A 22,048-nucleotide genomic window follows, 5' to 3' on the forward strand; every position below is an offset into this window, starting at 1 on the left:
TGCCATACACTGTACTGCACTATATGCAGAGGTGTTCAGACTTAATTTATTCCCTTCTCCTGGATAAAGATTATTGCAGCTGTGTGTTTTGGAAAACTATCAATGAAGGGAGTTCAGCTCATACAACACACTTTCAATAGGGTACTGTACTCTATATTTCCAGGTTCTGTTTTAATTACACTTGCATATTACCTTAGAGGAAGCTGAAATCTGGAAAATGTTTTCTCATATACCATGTCTTAAACCTTCCTGACCTTCTGTTTTATACCAAGCACATTTATGCTTGTGATCAAAACCATATAATATGGGGAGAGGCTTGGCTATCCGGGGTAATCTATCAGGGGTGTGCTGTCAGTCCCCCCTAGCAAAGACTGAGCAATTTTCACCAAGAAACACCCCCACCATCCAGCAATAAGTCCCTCCTCCCCCCTTCACACAGCTCCCAACAAGAGCTACAGGAGTGGGCCAGGTTGGGAGCAGGGCAGCAAGCAGCCTTCACCTGTGGTGGCTGGGGCTCCTGCTGCTCTAAAGCATCCTGGAGGGACGAAGCAATGGAATGGCTCACATAGCATCAGTGTTTTCCCCATATTGCAGTAAGAACATCAGTGCCTCTCGCCACTGCTGGGCTGGGGAGGTGAGCAGCATCCATATTGCCAGCACTGTTGCCACATGAGATCTTGTGACAGCCAGCATTCTCAAGGGAAAGCACAGGGAGCCTGTGAGCACTGCTGACCAGCTAACAAAACCAGTACCAATCACGTCCCTGTTCCAGAGCAGCTTTCATGTCTCCTACAGATCCATGCCAATGGGAGCACAGCTTGATCTTCACATCTCTACATGTCTGGAGAGTGTCTCATGACAAAGGGGTTTAGCAGATACATGTTTGCAGGAGTGGATCTGTCAGTCCTCTGCTCAGGGCTTGGTCAGCATTTGGGAAGTACAGACTGCTGTCTTTAATGCCTTGCTGAAGAGCTCTCTCCCCCTGGCAGCCTGGGAAGATGTGGAGATATGCTGCCAGGCACCAGTCTGCTCCTGGGGCTGCTGCTGCCACAGCTCGTGAGCTGGTGCCTTGTATCAGCACCTCGTCCTAAAAAACAAGGCAACTTTTACTTCTAACAGGAATAAAATAAGTCTTGTCAGACAGAAACCTTTCTGTGGTACTAAGCTGCTCTTTAACTCGTCTGTAAACAAGGATTTTCAACTGTGAAGCAAGAACTTATGAGATGGAAAGTTTTTCATCAGCAGTGGACGAGCAGTGTTGGTCATAGTGAAAGGCTGAGTTTGGGCTCCTGACGAAAGGGAAAGCTGAACCCCAGACTATAGTGGAGGTCGCAATCCAGTAAAGGTACAGAAGTAGTATTGTCTCCGTGGCATTGATGAGACTGTCACTGTTAACCCAGAGTTAAATGAGAGCTGGCGCTCAATGCTGCAGGTAATATTTGGAGCAATGGAAAAGACGTCTAAAGAAAAAAAATACTAAAACCCAAGAACCTGGTAAGGAAGGTATGCAGCACAGCAAAAGCATGACCAAGTTGATTTATGTTCTCCATAGAAAAGAGAAGAGAAAAATTCATCGTGATCTGTATAGGTAGAACAATGCCATTGGGAATAAGTTTTTCAGCATAGCAGACAAAGAAGCCAATTCACCGAGTCCAAGTGGAAACTGGACAGTAGGTAGAAATAAGCTGCTTATTAAAAAAATGAAGTGCTAATATTCACAGAATTAGCTCAGAGCTGACTGTGGTGAGCTTTTTAAAACTTCTGGTCTTTAAATCAATCCTGGATCTCTCTTTCCAAATATGTAATACCCAGCTATTATGTAGTATCATTTAATTCCAAGGAACTTTAAAAATAGACTTCCTTTTAAAAACAAATTGGTGGGAAAAGAGATCCCACATCAGAAAGTCGTGCTTCTGTAACAGGGCAGTGGCCAAGGCTCCGCAAGTCCTGCCCAATGGCTCCAGCCAGGAGGTCCTGCTGTACGAGTCACCTGGAAGCTTTGAGCTCCACTGAGAACACGACAATGGTTTTTTCCAGGTGAGACTGTGGGGGCACCTTGCCTGTCTCCAGTGGGTGATGGGTCCCTAAAGGTAATGAGGACAGAAGGAATGCGGAGTGGTGTTTTCTTATCACAGCTCCTCAGCTTCCAGCTGCCATGGCTCAGGAAGTCATGGGGGCCTTGTGCCCACCAGCTTTCATGGAGCTTTCTTCCATGAACTTGTGCAGTCAGGTATTTTTTAACATATGGAGATGTTTAACATCCAGCAGCGCGTGGTCAGGTGCTGTACCTCTGGGCCGCGCTGTAGGAATCAGTACGTCTGTTTCAACGCTGTCCAGAACTGGTGTCGTTTAGGGCACTGTGGTTCTCATTTGAGAGCAGACTTCCTCCCCATCCACATTCTTAGCCCTCATCACCTTTCTTTCTTGCCCCAGCCACCTCTCGGAAGAGCTCCGGTCTATCTAATTACTCCTTGCACAGAAGCTGTTTCATACTTGCAATCCTTATTGCCTTTTTCCAGCTCTGCCATATCACAGTGTTCAAGGGCCATGTCAATCCCTGGAGCACCTGCACATTGTTTTCCCATTTGTTCCCTGTTTCTCTCCCTGCCCTTGCTGCAGTTGTGTTGCTGCCTTGATGGCTATGAAAGCTGAGATGGCATTTTCAGTGGAGTCCCCAGGTAAAATTTTATACCTGGGGTGTGCAGCTCATCTGGCAAAATGATCTTAATTGTCCATCCTGTCCTCATCACCAATGAATTAAACCAGCACCCTTTGGTCACGTCGTAAGATTCAGTCAGTACCAACAGTCCCATAATTTGCCTATAACTGCCAGGTCAACACAGCGACCCTTTATAGTACTGAGTTGAATTCCTTTTCTCCAGAGCCTCCCAAACCTCTGGAATTTCCCCAGAATTCCAGGATTTATTAAAAATCAGTAGGCTTAATGGTGGAGGTGAAATGTTCTAAAACTTGGACTGCGCCAGCACGGGCTCCTCATCACTTTCTTATCTTACTGGCATGGGGAATATTTCATTACTATTGCAAGAAGTGAATTATTTCATATGGCTTTTTCTCTGACCAAAATTCTACAATGCTTTGAGGGAAAGGTGGCTGTGCTGCACTTACATTTTGAGATGAACAGCAGGTCGTTTTTCTTAGCACTCCGAATCTGTTTGTAAAGTTTGCATACCTTAGAAAAACTCCCGCCAGCTTCTGACATCTTCTGGAACTTATTGATCGGATAATAATCACATGATACTCCACTGGAAAGAAGGAATACACTTGTCCCATTTCCATAAATGGGAATGCCCCGACAGCCTCTGTCTCGGCCATGTCCAGGCAGATGCTCCATTCCCTCTCGCAGGGTCTGCAGTCCCCACTCCTCTCCTCATGTCTCCCAACAGCTCCAAACACTGAAAGGAAGGGATCCAGCCCTGGCCCACAGGAACCTGACCTCAGTGAGGGGAAGCTCTGAGTCTGGCTCCTCTTGGCAGCCCCCAGCTCTGCACTTGGAGTCTTGCATCAAACTTTCCCATCTGGGCTGACTGTGGAGCCACTTCTGTGCTCAGCATCAGCTAGAGCCAAGGGTGCAGTGGAAAGCACCAAAGAAAACAAAGTAAGGGCACTTCAGGTGACCACCCAGAGCCTCATGGTTGGTCTTTCTGATGTTAGACTGCATAGGGTTTAGGGGAGACAGACCACCTGCCTGCCTGCAGCCCAGCAGTGGAACTCTCTATCCATCTGAATGCTTCATAAATGAAAGCGCTTCCTCACGCAGACTCAGGTTTCCCAGCAGTGCTCTGGATGCTCCTCAGCAGTGCACACAGCGGCAGTCAGTCACAGAATCACAGAATCACAGAATCACAGAATTATAGGGGTTGGAAGGGACCTCTAGAGATCATCGAGTCCAACCCCCCTGCCAAAGCAGGCTCCCTACACCACGTCGCACAGGTAGGCGTCCAGGCGAGTCTTGAATATCTCCAGAGAAGGAGACTCCACCACCTCCCTGGGCAGCCTGTTCCAGTGCTCCGTCACCCTCACTGTAAAGAAGTTCTTGCGCACATTCGTGCGGAACTTCCTATGCTGGAGTTTCAGCCCATTGCCCCTAGTCCTGTCCCCACGCACTACTGAAAAGAGACCAGCCTCGCCACTATAGCTCCCACACTTCAGGTATTTATAAACCTGGATCAAGTCCCCTCTCAGCCTTCTTTTCTCAAGGCTAAACAGACCCAGTTCCCTAAGTCTCTCCTCGTAGGGGAGATGGTCCAGGCCCTTCACCATCTTTGTGGCCCTCCGCTGGACTCTTTCCAAGAGATCCCTGTCTTTTTTGTACTGGGGAGCCCAGAACTGGACACAGTATTCCAGATGAGGCCTCACCAGGGCAGAGTAGAGGGGGAGGATCACCTCCCTTGACCTGCTGGCTACGCTCTTTTTAATGCACCCCAGAATGCCATTGGCCTTTTTGGCTACAAGGGCACACTGCTGGCTCATGGCCAACCTGTCGTCCACCAGGACGCCCAGGTCCCTCTCAGCAGAGCTCCTCTCCAGCAGGTCTTCCCCCAACCTGTACTGGTGTATGCAATTATTTCTACCGAGATGCAAGACTCTACACTTGCTTATGTTAAACCTCATCCGGTTTCTTACTGCCCAGCTCTCCAGTCTGTCCAGGTCTCTCTGAATGGCTGCACAGCCTTCAGGCGTGTCAGCCAATCCTCCCAGCTTCGTGTCATCAGCAAACTTGCTGAGGGTGGCCACTATCCCCTCATCAAGGTCGTTGATGAAGATGTTGAACAAGACTGGACCCAGCACAGACCCCTGGGGGACACCACTAGTCACAGGAGTCCTTGTGCTGAAGCGAGCGCTGCCCTGGCTGTGCAGTGCTGCTGGCAGGAGCTGTGTGGTTCTGCTGGGCTTCAGCAGCCTGCTCCTGCTCTGAGCCTTCAGCAGCTTCCAGGCCACTGAGAGCCACTGGCCAGTGTACAGAGGAAAGGAGAATTGCTCACACCAAGCCCTCAGAAGAGAAGCTTTTTTCACTGCATGGCATGTGGGCTGTCCCATTCCCACCAGCAGCAGCACTGCCACCCAACCCAGCTCTTGTTCTGTTTGGGTGCACAAGTGTTCCCACCCTGCACTCAGTCCACCTTTGCTCTTCCAACCATCACCCAGCGCTCAGCCGCTGCCGGCTCTCCACAGCCCTTCTTCCCACTCCAGGTTCCCTTGGGTGCTTCTCCAGAGCACCTCCTCCTGCGTGTGCTCCTCCTCTCCCTTTTGTCTGGGCTCCTGGCGTCTGATCACCAGCGAGATGATATCTGCTGCCTCAAGTCTGTGAGCACTGCTGCAGCTTTGCAGAGAAGAGATCTCCAGTGAAGACACACAACCCTTCTCTTCGGGTCTGTGCAGGACCCAAGCTGCCTTTCTCTTTCAGCATTTCTGGAGGAAGATGAATGTCTCGAAGCCATGTGCACAAGCACAAAATAAGTTCTGGCTGTGTTGTTTTGTTTGTGGTTTGTTTGGTTTTTTTTGTTTGTTTTTTTTTTGTTTTTTTTTTGTTTTTGTTTTTGTTTTTCAATAAAAGACTATTTCTGACTATTATCAGTGATAAATGGCATCTTGTCAAAAGCAGGCAGGCGGTACCCAAGTGTGCAGAAGTTCTGCACTCATTTTAACAGCACTGCTTTGGCAGCACGATGGGCAGAGGCTGTGCAGCCCTGATTGTTGAATGGCAAAGCCCAGCATAAGGCGCTGCTCTGAGGCTCCCAGGGAATCCCATCACAAAACTCATCTCCCATCCGCCATCAGAGCCAGCCAAGCGCTCACTGCACGTGGAGACCTTTCCCCGGGCAGCTGTGCCCTTGGAGAGGGCAGTGGGGAAAGCAGAGTCTGGTTGTGCTACTTCAGCTAATGCAATCATTGCAGAAAACCAGAACGAATTCTGCAGGAAAATATATAGCAACGTGAGGACATCAGCAAGCATGGGATGGCAACAGATGGGCTCTTCGAGCACTCAGCAAAGCGTATTCACTGCGCCGCCTTTATTGCTCTTCAAAGAACACTGAGATTTCCTTCTTCATTAAGTTTGTTGAGAAGCAATGAAAGCTCACGCAATTTTATTTTTAAGTATTGTTTTACTAACCAACAGCAACAGCAGATTCATAAAATGACACGTGATTGACCAGGACCATGGAGAAAAAAAAACTGTTTTCTTGGTACATTCTTATTAGTCTTGGCTAAGATGTTATAAAAGCAGTATCTTTTAACACCTTTTATTATACAAGGGTCAGGGGGTTTTTATGTTTCTTAAAGAAAGCTTCAAATAGCCCACATAGCGGGCTGCTGCTCCTTTCATATGGCTGCTGCACAAACAAGCACATTTTACACGGGAAATGACATAACCATGTAAAAGTGTACATGGAGTTTAGGCACATATTCAAACACTAATGGGAATGCATTGTTTTAAATGGCATACTTTTATGTTTACCTATTCAGCTTAGTGCCCATATTTTAGCCAAATACAACAAAAATTATCCACACATACCTGTCTTATGGTGTGCTGTTTATTTGAAAATTTGGACCTTCACAAAGACTCTCGTGGGACAGATAATGACCCTAAAAAGTAAATACAAATGAGGCATTCTCAGTGAGAGAGTGAGACCTGCCATCGTAAAGGTGGAAAGCTGAACTTTTAACCTGCGTTGCTCTACAGCTCAGGTTTCCACACGTTTCAGCCATGCAGTTGCTAACACCGACTCACCCCTGGGAAGAAAGCCGTGACCATAACGTGGGGTGTCTATCTTTGCACGTTGTATAATGACCGCACTAAAGAAAGTGGTGCCAAACTTCTGCAAGACCTGAGGCCCTCTGCTTCTTCCCTGTTTCTTTGCTGTGTGTCAAGTCCCACATTGTGCCCCGTCCCCGAATCTCTGCTTTCATGGAGGAATGAGGCCCAAATGTGTCCATCTGGGCTCTACTACTGGGTTTTCTGCCATCAGGAACATTTGTAATGGCCACCAATCCCACTCCTTGGGAGCTTCAAGACAAGTTTCCACTCTCACTCCAGATAACAAGATCTGAAATATAGAAATGGAATGCATATATGGAATTAAGGCTATTAAAAGAAAGCTCATGGCAGCCTCTTTTTGTTGCTGTTGGAGTTGTGGTTGATATGAGAATAACAGAAACAGCTTTGAGACAAGCAGGCTTTCATCACTGTACATTTACGTGGTCATAACCATTCCATGTCTTAAAATTAGTTACATTTTGTACCAGATGACCTCAATGGCCAAGGCAGTGCAGGGATAAAGCGCTGAGGGGCTGGGATGCATTTATACCACACTGAAAGTCAGCAGCCCTGTTTAGGGGCCAAACCCAGGGTCCAGTGATGTTGCTGTGGTAACGAGCTCACTGTAGCACTGAAGTGTCTCCAGCTTTAAGTTTGTTTAAACTTCAACTACCTACCAGAATTTTGGAGCTTTAAGAACCTGCACTTTTATAGACCTTCAGCGCTTCTTTTAATTTTTCTCTCTTTGGTTTGGGATGATCACAGGATCCTGGCATTCTTTTCTATATAGATACTGATTTAAACTCCATTTATAATTACGTTCCGTCCAGGAGAGTGATGCACCAGTGCTGTGTCTGGCACATGCGAGAGCAGAGGCTCTGCTGAGTACTTGCAAACAGGCGCATGCATGGGAGCAGTGCACTGGGTAGGAGACCACCCTTCTGCACAGTCACCCAACATCTGCAGGGCACAGCAGGGGTCGGTGTGGGGGAAAGGAATCTGAAGTGCTGCATGCCAGCCAGCTAGAAGGCAGCTGGGAGGAAGAAAAGAAATGCTGGAGCAGAATAGGCAAAAGGGAGTCCAGAACACTCTCTTGATTCCGGATTGGCAGGGGAATACTTTGCCTCCTGCTGTAACAATGGCAAAATCTATCTAGATAGAAGCTTGTACTAAAGCTTAGGATTCATAACTGCTTGGTTTGAAAGCTGCATGGAAAGCCCAAAGGTGGTTGGCAGCAGAGCTGTGGTCAGCTGCTGCAGTCCTGGCTGTGCTCCTGGCAGTGACCTTAGCTGGGAGGAGCAGGACCTGTGGAGAGCCCACCTGGAGCCCAGAGGCAGACAGGATTCCTGGGTACAGCTCTGAGCCACCCATGGAGCATCTGAATGTCTCAGGTGTGTGTGATGGGGAAGCTTCAAGTGCTGAGTGTGTGTTATTAACCTGCTGTTTAGTCACCCCACTGCTGTCAAGTATTCTGACCCACCTCACTTTGCGTTATTGCATGGCATGGGCCGAGTTATACCCAGTTGTGCAGGCAGAAATCACTGTGCTGAGCTATTGCAAAGACATCACACAAATGAAAGCTTTCTGCAGTGTTTCTCAGTATCACCCCACTGTAGGCTGTGGCACACGACAGGTCTGCCTGCCCAGGGAGCCCATGTGCCTGCAGCTGGGCTGCAGCCACCAGGAGTTGTGAGCTGTTACAAAGTCAGCAGTTCAGAGCTCCCTCTGAGCACAAAGAAGGACAGAGGTTTGGCCACCACTTCTCTGTGGCCATCGAGCAGGTGCTTAGGACCACTTTCCATCAGTGTGAGTTAGAACAGGCTCAGTCTGGGGTCAGTGCAGGAGGACATTGGGGCCATATTCACCTCCTGACAACATCCCTGGCAGCGATGCTGTGCAAGCAGAGTTCAAACCCAGAAAATCATGTGGCTTGCTGGTTTACACTATGGCAAAGCAAAGACCTTAGCATTTGTAACTGAACTATTGCTAAGCTATGTCAGTCATTTCCAATGGTTCCCACATCCTGCCTGATCCATCTAGATTGAGATGTCAGTATGGTTATGTAGGTGGAGTCACAAAAAAGAAATCCCAGAAAAAAATTTACGTTCCATGCCTGGAATAGAAACAGGAGATAAGCGAACACACAGCTGTTGGAGCACGGAATAAAAAGATAACAGTTCTTTTGCAATCAGCTGCATAACTCATTCTAGCCCCAGGTACATCAAGTGATAGTGCCATTCCACACCCGATTAAAACACGGTGTGCTTTCTTCCAACATTTCCAGTCCGCAGTTAGAGGCAAGTGAAACACATGAACATGCTATGCATGCCTCCAGAACTCTGTCTCATTGAAAAGTCCCTTTCACTCGTATTTATTGTACAAAACTGCTAAAACGAATTCTTAATAGCATTATAATTATGCAGGGTTGGACAGCGAGACACAATGTAGCACTGTGTCAATAATTTATTACATCTTATGCCATAACTGAGCACTTTTACTAGGAGCATTTGAGAACAACTTGGACCTTATACAGAGTAATATATCTTGCTACACAATAATGGAAAGGTGGATACTTAGGAAAGATACGTAGCTTGGAGGAAAGCATACATGGAAAGGGACACCTCCTGCGTCACCCATCTCCATGTACAACTTAAAACTAAATCAACACATTACATTTAATTACTCCTTCTTTCATATGCATAGTTTTGAGAGCTAATCAGAAAGAAGCCATATTACAGTACAACTATTTACACCAAGATGGGAGCATGCCAGAACACAACCTTCTCTTCTAGACATCAGGACTATTTCCTTACAGCTCATAATGGACAATGCACATGGGACTCAGACATAGATTCAGTCTCAAGAATGTTGTTCAGAGGATCAGACAGGTCGCAGCTCACTGATACCATCTTTACACACTGCCTCTAGGGTAAAAAGCAGTGATTTAGAGGCATGGAGGTCAAATCTTCCCTGTCACAGACTTTAGGTAGAGCCAGTCTTGTGTTGCCAACATGTGGCTTTATACTGGGCTATGTGACAGTGTCCAAATGCAATTGAAATAAGCCCAAAGTGGAGAGATGGTGGAGAGACATACAGAATGGCTGGATTTGGTGCTACGTCCTTGTAAACATACCCTAGAGGTAAGAAATTAAGTTAACCTTGTTTCAGGAGAGTGTGTCATATTATCTTTCGTAACATATTCACATGAGTAGCTGTTCTGCTACCTGCAGCCACACGATTCCACCACCATGTCCTCGTACTGCTTGTAGACCACATTGTTTGCAGAGTCAATGAAAAGAATGCTGATAGGACTCAGCCTGGTTGGAACACAGCAAGTTGGAGGCGTCGATTCAGGGTCCATTGAGTTCATTAAAGTTTGGATAACTGCATGATTGGTGGGCTCCAGGTGGGATCGGAGGGGGAACTCACAAAGACCTTCACAGTGATACGCTTCGTATTCTAGGGGTGCTATTATCCAGTCATCCCAGCCCATGTCTTTAAAATTCACATGGAGGGCTTTTCTGCTACACCTTGCCTTCAGGTTCTTACTGGGCCTCTTCCCTTGCCGTGTTGCTAGAGGAGCTCTTCTCTTCCGTCTCTGATTGAACAAGTACTCATAAACGGTTTTGTCATCTTGGCCGGATCTAGCTTTGATTTCATTGAAAAACAAGTCCCTTTTTTTTGTCCTCCCAAATACCAAGAAGAGAGCCTTTTCATTGACCTGTCTTCCCGTTCTGTTAAATCCCACAGTCCTGAGATCAACCGCTCTCCCCCTGTCAAAAGTCTCCAGTTCAAAACACAAGTTGACCAAGTTTTTAAAGTTCCTAAAAAGCTTCCAGATGTCAAACACTTCCCATTTTGGTGTATCTGTGATGCTGACAGTACGAGAGTCCAGGAGCGTCGCTGCTTGTCTGTTGGTAGAGCAACTAAACAATTTCACTTGGGAAGTCTTTCCAGAAGAATGAGACTTCCAAGCATCAGAAGGCTTTTTCCTGAGTATTCGAAGCTCTGCTCCCAGCAGGCCGTCTTTTTCTAATGCACTGATGTCAAAAATATATTTTTGTTTTCTTATGGTTGGCGCTCGCTCATCTGAAAAAAGCACACGCATTTTTAAATCAAGCACAGAGCAATGCTGCTTTGTCAGTTCTCTACAATGTTCCTGCAGTTCCCCCGTAAGAACTAGGATTTACCTCAGTTAGCACACTAAACAGAAAGGACAATTTTTGTCTGAGGGATGGGCTCTGAGTGGGACCTGGAAGGATTCAGTGACTCATCAGGGAAAGGAGTTTCTGAGCTTGCCCTGTAGAAATGTCAATTCTTTTACCAGTGGGCATTTTCTAGCTTCAAAGTAGCCCTTAGCCAATTGGAAAACTGTCATTTATAAGGTCTGAGGGCTCACAGGGCCTATTCACCACTTACATCCCACTTAAATTACTGAAATGGGGATTCAGTGGTGCCCAGGCCTCATGCTGGCTCCAACGTTACCCTTAGACAATACAATAGTCAATTAGTCCTCTAAAACCAGCATCCCCCAGGAACACAAAGATAATTGCCTCATTAACTCCACTCCGCAGGGTTCACAACTTTTCCATACTGGGCAGAACAACAGACCTCCCTTTAACCTGAGCTGTCTTTGCCCGATTAAACCCGTGAGCAGCACTAATGAGGAATATGGCCAACCCAACATTTTATCCATGTTTCAGTAACAACGCCTTCCAGTGGCCAGCCAAGGATCTGGACACAGCACTGCTCAGCTGCATGCCATCCCAAAAGCCAAACTATTCTTGATTAAACAGCAAACAAACCCAGTCCTGGCTGAGCCTTCAATCACTATTATGTAATTAGCTGTGGCCCGTGTTGCTTCCTTAAGTCCATGACCAAAGCTCTCATTAACGTCACCGGAAGCAACACGGAGATAAGCCTCCCACCAGAACGGCAAGATGAACATCCTTCTTTGGGAGCCTGGTTATGTGTTGTGTGAGAGCAGACACTAGGCCAAATTTCCAAAAAAATTGGAACCATAACACTGAACCGCAAATTAGGGAGTCCCAGAAGTTATTTACTCTTATTAGCCCACGCTAAGCTGTGAGCTTCTGTGGTTAGAAAGCTGGTGGTGTCTGAAAGCATAAGATTCAAGCTCATACAGGTTACACCAGTGCTACTCTATAATGACTCCTACTATATGACTAATGACTCTATAATGACTCCTACATTGTAGTTCCTCCCAACTCATCCTTGAACAAACTGACCTCCGACACTGAAACTCGTGTTTTTCTGCACAACAGCCCCTTTCTCAGCAGAGAATGTGTTTTCAGACACACTTAGCAACAAAATCGAGCATCAGTTTCTAGGATCTTCCTACTGAAAGATCATAAGATCAAAACGTGAAGGTTTTTGAAGAACTAAACCTGCAAGGACTGATGGATTTTCAGAAATATGCACCTGAGATATTCTCCTAATGTTTTGCTTGGCTGCCATGCTACCATCTAGTTCTGCCTCTAGAGGAATTTGCCAAGATAAGGGCAAAACCTACAATTTCATTCAATTAGAAAGAGCTTTCTGACTTTAACAACACACAGTTATGTTCTAGTAACGCTTGTGCTCAGATGTCCCTCTGTCCACGCACACGTGAGCTCCCCTCTTACCTTGTCCTTTGTCTATAAAGCTGGTTATTGTATTGGCAAGTCCAGCCTCCAGTTTTACACTTCCATTAACACCTTTTCTTTCTGCGTCTGAGAGAGTCCTGTACAAAGAGAGCATGTATTCATGTGGCGTTATAGGGGGCTGTCTGAAAGCTTCCTTAGCTTCCCTTTGGGTGACAGGCTCTTTAGTCTTTTTCGTTTTGAAAGCGCTGCTATCAGCACCGCTCGTGCCGGGTTTTTTCAAAGCCGCCTTGCTGCTAAGATTTGGGACCTTTGGAGTCACCGTCCTTACTCCAGAAGGTCTGCTCGGGAGATGTCCTACCTTTGCCTCTGCGGCAGCTGCTCTTGAAAGAACCCTCTGTGATTCGTCGTTCTTGGCCAGCAGAGCTCCAGGCTGAGCAGCATTGCTTTTAGTCCTTGCCTTCGAGGTCCCGGTGCTAAATCCATGGTTTGCAGCCCGTGGCGCGCCTGCCCGTGCTGAGGGAGTCCTCTCCTTTCCTTCTGCTTTTAACAGATCTGTTTTAGACCCTGGATTACTCTGGCCTGCTTCAGAATTGCTCAGTGCTCCAGGAACTAGATCCAGAGACAGCCAAGTCAAATGCCAAAGCAGTAAAGTGAGAAAATGCAGGATTTTCATCCTCTGGTCTTCCTCTGAATGCCGCTAAAGAAAAAATCAGGGAAGGTTCCTCCAGTTTGGCAGAAGAAAACATGAAAGAAATTAAAAACCAAAGTCAGCAAAAGTGGTTTTCGATTGAGATTAAAACATTGCAAATCTGGTTGTTCAGTGCTCGTATCCAGTCCCATAGTGGAAATGCTCCTGCTCTCAGACGCGCTCTCCCCTGACTTCAGTTCACGGCTGTAAAGGGCTCGTTCTTGAAAAGAGAAAGTTTACCACCTCGTTTTCTTCTGTAAAACTGACTGAAAACTTGAAGGAGTCCTGTTTAAATCGGAGGGTTTTTTTTTCCAAGAAGGAAGAATGGCGTAATGCTGCCTCTGTGTTAAAAGGGCTGGCTTTTTTTTTTTTTTTTTTTTTTTTTAACGTTTTGAATCCTTTCCAGTGAAAATATTTCACACACAGAGACCTGCAGGTGCTCAGAAATCTTTTACAAACCTGAGCTCAGGAATTGGAAACGGAATTCCAACAAACCGATTTAATTACTCTCTGATGTCATGCTGTCTAAACTAATTTAACTGCGATATATTTCTTTAAAAAAAAAAAATCTTCTTTGCCCTTTTCATGAGCATGACTCATACCCTGCCTCATGTGAAACAGCTCCGCGGGCTCAGGGCTCCAGAGGACGCCTTTTCGAGCGGCGGCACAACCTCTCCTTTCGCCTTCCATCAACTTCACGTTTAAATGGGACAAACTGCGAGATCGACAGCCGGGACCCGTCCTGCGGCCCACGGGAACGCGCACATGAAAGCCTCGGTGCGTAACCCCGTCCTGCTCTTTATTGCTGGAGCGGCGGCTTCGCTTTGTCCTCCAGCGACTGAGCTAACGAGGCAGGCGCTTCGCGGGGGTGACGATTAATTTGGTATAACGCAGCACGGCCGTGCCCGCAGTCATCGCATTTGGGTGTTTTTATTGCTACGCTTTGAACAAACCCGCGTAACGCAGCTGCAGAAGAAGGCTGTGCAGGCAGTGCTCCCTGCAGGCGGCCCCGCTCCTGCCAGCCGCACGGCTCGGGCTGCTCTGTGCCGGGGCCCAGCCGGGACGGAGGTTTTGTGAACCCGAATGTAGGAGAACCGCCTGCCCGCAGCCAGGGGAAGGATGGGAGGAGGGAACCGGAGCTGCTTACGTGGGAAGGGTATCTGCTGCTGTCAGCTGTACTCAGGGGAGCACGGAGCGAGAGTGTCTTTCATGCAGTACAAAAAAAATGAGCTGTTGTTGTTCTGAATGAGCCTTGGGGAAATGAGGCACTGGGCTGGAGTGAACGGGGATTAATGGGACCCTTCCCTCATCCAGCGCTGTGCTGAGCCCAGCCCTCCCCTCCCAGTCGCTTATTCCTGAAGCAAGAATAAAGGGGATAGATACAACAGCCTAGATTTTAGCTTGAATTGGACGTGCTGTAGCATTTTCCATTCTGACATAAAATTACTTTCATAAATAACAACCTGCAGCCCTTTCCATACGACACACTTAGAATGCTTCACCGTATTCCAGTGGAGGAACTGAAGGGCAGAACAGCTCAGTAACCGCACAGATGTCACAAATGAGGGAGAACAAAAACCCCACCCTCCCGATTTTGGCTTAATTGCCATTCCTCTGCAGCCAATTTGATGTTTCCCATCAAAACAAAGCAGCTTTTCCATGAGTTACTTCCAACAAGCCCCTTCCCCAGCAGTTCCTTCGTGCTGTCCCCATAACCCTCAGCCATGCTGTTCTTTCCTCCCACATTATCCACCTTCCTGCAGGCAGACCGGTGCGCTGTGTTGGTTCTGCACTGCCCACAGAAACAGCCGAGTGCTGAGTTCATGTTCTTATTCTATGAGGGATGCTCTGAAAGTGCTCTGAAAGCCTCCTACTGTATGCTGCTGGCCCTTGATGTCAGAGGCAGGTGCTGGAGGAATGGCAGTAGAGACTGAACCTTCCCACCAACACGCTGTTCTGTTCCGCTGTCATATGGCAGATGGCAGCAGAGGGACAGCCTGACAGGATGGCATCCGACATGGGAGTAGCATGTGGAGCAAAGGGATGGAATCACATTCCTCCACGTGGAAAAGCCGGCACCCAGTGACATTCATCAGTGCTTGCTGAGCACTGCTGGAGACCAAGCAGTGGATGTGAGCACGGTGAGGCGATGGGTGGTGCATTTCAGAAGCGGTGATGGACACCATGGATCACCTCAGCTGGTGCGGGCTTCTACAAGGGCAGCATGCAGGCTCTTGTTCATTGCTGGTGAGAATGCACAGCTAATGGTGGTGACGATGTAGAAAAACAGCATTTTGTAAGCCAGGAATTTGCTAAACAGTGTTACTGTACGTGTTGTATCTGTTGTGGTTTGCATGGAAACCTATCTAGGAGGCATCACTTTTGGGGTACTCCAGTTTTCACAACACCGGGAGGAATTTTGTATGTTTAAGATCTCTCCTGTTCCATCAAACTTGGTTGAGATTCGCAGATACAACAACTGGGGAGATGGACAGGAAAGGGCAGGAGGGGAGACAGTGTGACTCCATAGGCCTTGTCTCTTGGTAAATCAGACTAAAAGCACAACTGGTCAAACGCTCACCCAGTATTTACACATCTGAGATGAACGTACCTTTGCACTTATGTGTTTTATTAAACACCCAACTGATATTGCCAGTCACAAGTAAAAGAATGAACCAAACAGGGGTAAATCAGCCTCACAGCCAGGACATGGGAGCAGGAGGAGCGTGAAGCTGGAGATGTTGAGCAGCTCTGCTGGAACTTTAGCAGTGGGCCACGGGGACAGAGCTACTGTGAGCTCCTCTGAGCAAAGCTCCGAGGTCTCCTTCAGCTCTCAGAAGGCACTACCCGTTATTCCTGTCCCTTGTGTAAAACCAGATGCTTCTTCTGGCCAAATTGCCAATCCTGGAGGCTTGGTCCCTGGGGCTCCTGCCTGTCACCCACATGGTGCTGTGATGTGAGTGCTGTCAGAGCTCTGTGCTCCTGTGGATCTGCACTTCAGTTCGGAAAGCCACCAAGAGCTGAGACAGCATGTGATGATCCACGTGCCTGGCTGCAGCGCTGCGCACCACAGGGATCGCTTCTGTCAGCCCAGCTCAAGCAGCTGCAGGGTCAAAAAACCATCACTCTTTTCTACCTTTGTCTCGATTGACAGCCACGTAGCACAGCTGCAAGTGGACCCCATCTGCAGAGCAGGTGCTCAGCGCTCACTTTGAGCTGCTCCCGTTTTCCATCATCGCTTTCAGGTTGGATATCAGGGCAAGGCCGTGCCCCAGAGGGCGCTGGGCATGGCACAGGATGCCAGGCAGCGGGCACAGCCCCGGGCTGCCGGAGCTCAAGGAGTGCCGGGATGCCGCTCTCAGCCGTGGGGTTGGGTTGGGGTGCTGCTGTGTTGGGTTGAGCTCGGGGGTCCGTGTGAGGATATTCCATCCAACTCGGGATGTTATTACATGATTACCGTGATCTCTGGCGATGCTCTTCGTGTTCACAGAGCTAAATCCGCCTTACTGATATTTAATCCGCCATAGCCGAATCCACCTCCCATACATTCAGCTCCCGCCGTGTACGACTCGCAGCCTCAGCGCTCAGGGCACAGCAGCGAGCCGCACGCCGTACCCGGAGGCGGCAGCTCTGGCGGGGCACGGCGCCCTTCCCGCCGCACAACCGCCGGCCTATCGCCGCCACGCGGGGCTCGGCGGGCGGGGCCGGGCCGGGCGCGGGGCATGGCGGCGAGGGAGGCGGCGCGGGGCCTGTCCTGCCGGCCGCGCGGAGCGGAGGAGGCGCAGCAGCAGCAGCAGCAGGCGGTGTCGGTGCGGAAGCTGCAGGAGAAGGTGAGGGCAGGGCGGGAGGAGGCGCGGCCCAGCGCGGTGCCCGGAGCTCAGGCCTCGGGAGCCGCCCGGCCCGGCCCTTCCCCTCCCGCTGCCGGGGGCGCTTCGCGCGGGGTCTGTGCGAGGCCGGAAGGGGGGAACTATGCGGGCAGCGGGAAATAACGGCGTTGGTGGGAACTGCGGAACGTTCAAGGTTCGGTTCGGGGACGAAACGCAGCAGTTGTGCCGCTGGAACAGGAGGCGGTGTGGCCTTTTTGTCAGTGAGGAACTGCTCGGGCGCTCCGAGTGTGACTGAGTAACGGCTGCGTGCTTGGACGCCGAGTGAAGCGTTGGCGAACAGGCGGCGGTAGCAAGGAGATGGCAAAAGCACGTTTCCTCCTGCGGGCCCCGCAGAATCCCGCTCGTTCCCGTTCCGGCTCTGCCAGCTGATTTCCCACTTATTTTAGCACTCCCGAAGCGCAGCTGTATGTTCCCAGCCCGCAGCTGTGCACAGACCTGGCTGCCCCGAGTCCCTCCGGCTGAGGCATTCTCACCATACAAGAGCTTTTCCCTCCCTTTTGCTTTACTGTTTGCGTCTTAATTGGCTGCGCTGCAAGAAACTGCATCCTGGATGCGTCCAAAGCAGTGGGGTGAGGGAGGGGATCCTGCACCTCTGTGCTGCACTGTGAGACCTCACCTGGAGCACTGCGTCCACAGGTGGAGTCCTCAGCACAGGACAGACGTAGACCTGCTGGTACACAGCCAGAGGAGGCCACAACAATGAACTGAGGGGGAACACCTCCTGCAAGCACAGGCTGAGAGCTGGGGCTCTGGGGAGACCATTCAGGGGGCTGTAAGAAAGAAGAGGACAGACTGTTCAGCAGGGTTTGTTGAGATGGGATATAGGGAAATGGCTTCAAACTAAAACGGGGGGAAATTTAGACTAGATGTAAGGAAGAAGTTTTTTAGAGTGGTGAGATGCTGGCACAGGTTGTTCAGAGATGTGATGGGTGTCCCCTCCCTGGAAATATTCAAGGTCAGGCTGGCTGGGGCTCTGAGCAACCTGACCTAGCAGTAGGTGTCCCTGTTCATTGCAGGGGGGTTTGATGAGATGACCTTTAAAGATCCCTTCCAACTCAAACAATTCTATGGTTCACAGTAAGCTTACTGTTATTGCGGCATACTGAGGCACATTGAGCCATTTGGTAAGTTTTCCAAGTCCGTAATGAAACATGATTTAAGAAGGATTTGTCATTCGTTTTGGTGTTGGCTCTCTTTTGGGATTTAACGTGGATTGCTGAGGTTTGGACAGGGTAATATTCAGTCTGACAGTTGTAGTTGGCATGGCATCTGTGTCTCATTCTGCGTATCAGCACTGCATGTCTCAAGATGAGCAGTTAGAACTGTGCATAACATAAACCCTTTCTCACTTTCTTTAGTATTAGATAAAGCAGAGCTTCCATATATGATAATGACTTCTCTCTGTGTCAGTAGTGGTGTGAAAAGTACTGGGCGCTGTATGTAAAGGCTTAGGGAAGAGCTGATGCAGGAGGAGCTGAGTCTATCAGAAGCTTCGTTTCCCTCATTCTAATGCTCTGTATCCATCTCAGCTGCTGCAGTGTCGGAGCTGGTGTCGTGAGCTGGAGCAGCGACTTGAAGCAGGAGGGGTGAGTGTGCAGGTATGTGGCATTTGTTAACTCAGATTGAGGGCTCCTCAAAGCAATAAAAACCTTGTTTTCCTGCTGTGAGGATTTAAAGGAGTGCTTCGCCTTTCAGTGTTTTGTCCAGTAGCCATTCATAGAGCATCCTTTAGTCCCAGAAATGCCAGTCCAGAAAATCTTATCAAGAAGGATGTTAACTTTGTGAAGGAGTGCTTTGTTGCTGTAGTAACATTTGTGCTGGGCCTCAGGAGAGGGCTATACTGCTTGTTACATTGTGGCTGTCACTGAATAAGGATTGAAACAGCATCTTAGAAGGCAAGAATGCTGGCACTCAACATATGAAGGTGGCTTGGTGCTTTTCTTTCTGCTTCACGGCTAAAGTAAACCCAGGAAACAGAGAGTAGGAGAGTATGTATTCCCAAGCTTCAAGTCTAAGTGAGCACTCTTAGTTATGAGCTGAAGATACCCAGCTGTGAGTGTGGGAAACTGAGGAGAGCTACTGACATGGAGTAGTATTCTACACCTCCCTTCCTCCCTGTAGTCGTGATTCTGTAATGCCTGGAAGAAGCCATGAGCTCCTAAGAGACCAGACAAATGAAGGGGAAAGCTGTGGATGATAACAGCAGTGAAGGGAACATGAGAATTTGATTAAACATTTCCTTTTTTAAGGGATGCCTGTCAGACAGATGGGAAACCACTGAAGACCACAGCCTGGAGAAAGCACTCCTCCAGTTAGAGGAAGAGCAGCAAAGGTAAAAGGAAAAAGCAGAACCTCGTTCCCGGTGTCATGGATCTTCATGGAAGTGAGAGAAAACCTCTCAAGTTCTACCTAATCTCCTCAAGGGAATCAGCTGGACAGGCTGTTTTGAAAGAAGGAAGGTCCACAGCCTGTACCTCTGGAGTGAGGGTTGGTTGTATGACCTCCAAAGGTCCCTTTCCAGCCTAATTTTTTCAGTGATTCAGTAGGTGAGCTACGCAGCAAAGCTCTGCTTTACATTGGGAATCAAACCATAACATCCTAAAGATTTCATAGAGCAGGTGTTTTCCTATTTGGTTTGGAGTTTTGTTTTATCTGACAAGCATTTGGCACCACAGGAATCTTCTGTCATATTTTTCTGTGCTTTTCTTTCTCCTGCAGCCCCAGAGGTAAATTCTGTGTGGTATAAAATATGTTTGTGCTGTGTTGCCTAAGTTGTAAAGTAAGGTGGAGGGAGCACAACTCCTGTCCAAAAACTGAGCTCCGTGCTTGTTCACTGGGCAGTGGTTCTTCCAGTTTTGTTCATGAAATATTTCCTGAAGGAGACACCAGGCTGTGCCCCCACAGTAATTGGCCTGCAGTGCTTTACGCTCATTACGAGCATGGTCAAAAGCCTTCTTGTGGGCTGCAGATGCACCACACTTTGGTAACTGAATAAAAGTTTTTAATTCAGAGCTTCACTTAAGCTGTTTTGCACACACGTATGGCCTTAGTTTTGTGGTGTGCAGTTTGCTGGATCAGCAGAGCGTGGGTTTTCCTGCAGGTTCTAATGTATTGGGCAAGAACAGAGACAGAAGTAGGAATGATATTGCAAGAGAAAGGATGTGAAAGCAGAGATAACAGTGGTATGAAGGCAGTCAGGATAGTGGTACATTCAGCAGGATCCTGTCATGGACAAGTGACCAGCCAGAGCATAGGGAAGGCAAGAGCTTCATTTGTGGGAAAGGGGAGTCTGACACTGTAGATGGAAATGAAGGCTTAACGCAAGAAAAAACAAATGAGTTTGCCATAGTGGAGGCATCTTTGTTATTCCTAGAAAGCACTACTGCTGTTTCCTTGGAAAGAAAGTAATTGTTGAGGGAACTGGAAAATCACCAGGGTGCCACCTGTAGCAGTCGTTAGGTCAGCTCATTGCTATTTCTCCCTTTCCAAGGTGTGAGAATCTGGCAGAAGTGAATACCCTCCTTCGGGAACACCTCAATAAAGCAAATGAAGTGAATTTAGCCCTTAAAGAAGATGTTGGAAAACTGACAGCAGATTGGATGAGGGCCCGAGAGGAGCTGGAATTGAAGGAGAGTGAATGGCGCAGTGAGCGTGAGGTAAGGATAGGCTATAGGAATGTCAGTGTAGTGCCTGACTCAAATGAGAACATGGTTGTGGTTATCAGAATGCAGGAGTGCATTCATTCATTCTTCATCTCAGCAGAGGTGGGGATGGAAGATGCTCACCAGCTGCAAAGATGCTGCAGAGTCTTAAAGGCTGTAGGTCAGTCACACGTGGACTCTCCTTTATTTTTATTGCTGTTTTGTTTTTTACACTTCTTAAATCTCAGCAATGAAGAGCAGAGAGGTCTGTGTGTTTTTGGGTTTGGAGTAGGTAAGAGAGGATCAAGGCAGGCATCCCTTACCAGTAGCCTATGGCAAGCAAATGGAGGGGCTTGTTTTTGTTCTTCCTTCACCAAGAATGTTAGAGGTCTCTGCAGAACAAGATAAGGAATCCTGATCAGTGTGCTCTGTTGATAGCCACTGCAGCAGGAGGGGTGGGAGCATCTTTGAATTCAGGTAGCAGGTTTACTGATGATGTTTGTGTGGTGCCTCTTCAGTCCTTGATGCCTCTGTTGGAGTTATTAAAGGTGTTGATGTTTAATGATAAAGGTGTTGTGTTTAATGATGATGGCTGTACACTCAGGTCTAGAAGAACTGTAGTGACAGGGAAGGCTGAATTGCTGTCCCTTTTTGTCTCTGTGTGTCTAGTTTTATGACAGCTACCTACGGGGTGAACATAACCGTCTTCTGAGCCTGTGGCGTCAGGTGCTGACTTTCCGCCGTCATTTCCTGGAAATGAAGACTGCCACTGACAGGTGAGGAGAAATGAAGGTGTCCTAGACAGCAAAATGTGGCTACTCTTCTTTTCACATCTGCTTCTGGCACCTTATTTTCCTTGAGTTACAGCTAATAATACAGTCTATCCTTTGATAACTTGATGTAATTCCATAAAGCCTGCTTTGGACCTGTTGCCACCTGTGTGACCTATTGCAGGGTACCTGCTTTAGCGAGGCTGTTGGACTCGAGGATCTCTTGAGGTCCCTTCCAACTCCTGTGATTCTGTGTTTCAATGATTATTCTCATAGTACCTTCCTGAAGCATTTATTATGTGCATATCTTCATAAGCCTCTTAGCAGTCCAATTGGTGATGCTAATAGGTCAGTTAATGGTGAGCTGCTGCTTATAAAATCTGTGGATCTTAGTAAAATTCTGTACATATGTTAATGACAATCAGAGTACGTTAATAAGATACAACAAGAGCAGCGATTTATAAGAGTGATTTGAAGTTCTTGAAGCCTTCTGACTATGCCATGTGTTTATTCTGAGGAGAAAATAAACTAATTCCACAACTCTATAGATATATTCATCTGACCTTCTGAGACTAGCGTATTTGTCCCTAACAAAGGTACAATCTATTGCCTGATTTTTGTACTTGAAAAGTGTTTCGACTGCTAAAAATTACACTGTGAACATTAGCTTTTTCCTTA

At 48.0% G+C, this 22,048-nt stretch overlaps 2 protein-coding genes across 2 annotated transcripts in view; one reads left to right on the top strand and one right to left on the bottom strand.

Annotated features, from left to right (window-relative positions):
• Positions 1 to 9,275: 9,275 nt before the first annotated feature.
• GDF5 (growth differentiation factor 5) lies at positions 9,276 to 12,867 on the bottom strand. The gene is made up of 3 exons (XM_072350576.1): positions 12,743 to 12,867; positions 12,424 to 12,521; positions 9,276 to 10,867 (listed from the first exon to the last, which is right to left on the bottom strand). Exons 1-3 carry the CDS (start codon positions 12,865 to 12,867, stop codon positions 9,999 to 10,001), a joined length of 1,092 nt encoding a protein of 363 aa, XP_072206677.1. The 3' UTR covers positions 9,276 to 9,998.
• A 3,782-nt stretch (positions 12,868 to 16,649) lies between these two features.
• CEP250 (centrosomal protein 250) overlaps positions 16,650 to 22,048 on the top strand; it is a 32,419-nt gene continuing 27,020 nt past the window's right edge. The window contains exons 1-5 of the mRNA XM_072350438.1: positions 16,650 to 16,902; positions 18,489 to 18,557; positions 19,209 to 19,291; positions 20,450 to 20,615; positions 21,270 to 21,376. Of these exons, the coding sequence (XP_072206539.1) occupies positions 16,795 to 16,902; positions 18,489 to 18,557; positions 19,209 to 19,291; positions 20,450 to 20,615; positions 21,270 to 21,376 (533 nt within the window). The 5' untranslated portion in view covers positions 16,650 to 16,794. The remainder of the gene's footprint in view (positions 16,903 to 18,488; positions 18,558 to 19,208; positions 19,292 to 20,449; positions 20,616 to 21,269; positions 21,377 to 22,048) is intronic.

This window comes from Excalfactoria chinensis, chromosome 15 (genome assembly GCF_039878825.1).
Source record: "Excalfactoria chinensis isolate bCotChi1 chromosome 15, bCotChi1.hap2, whole genome shotgun sequence".
Classification (NCBI taxonomy): Eukaryota; Metazoa; Chordata; class Aves; order Galliformes; family Phasianidae; genus Excalfactoria; species Excalfactoria chinensis.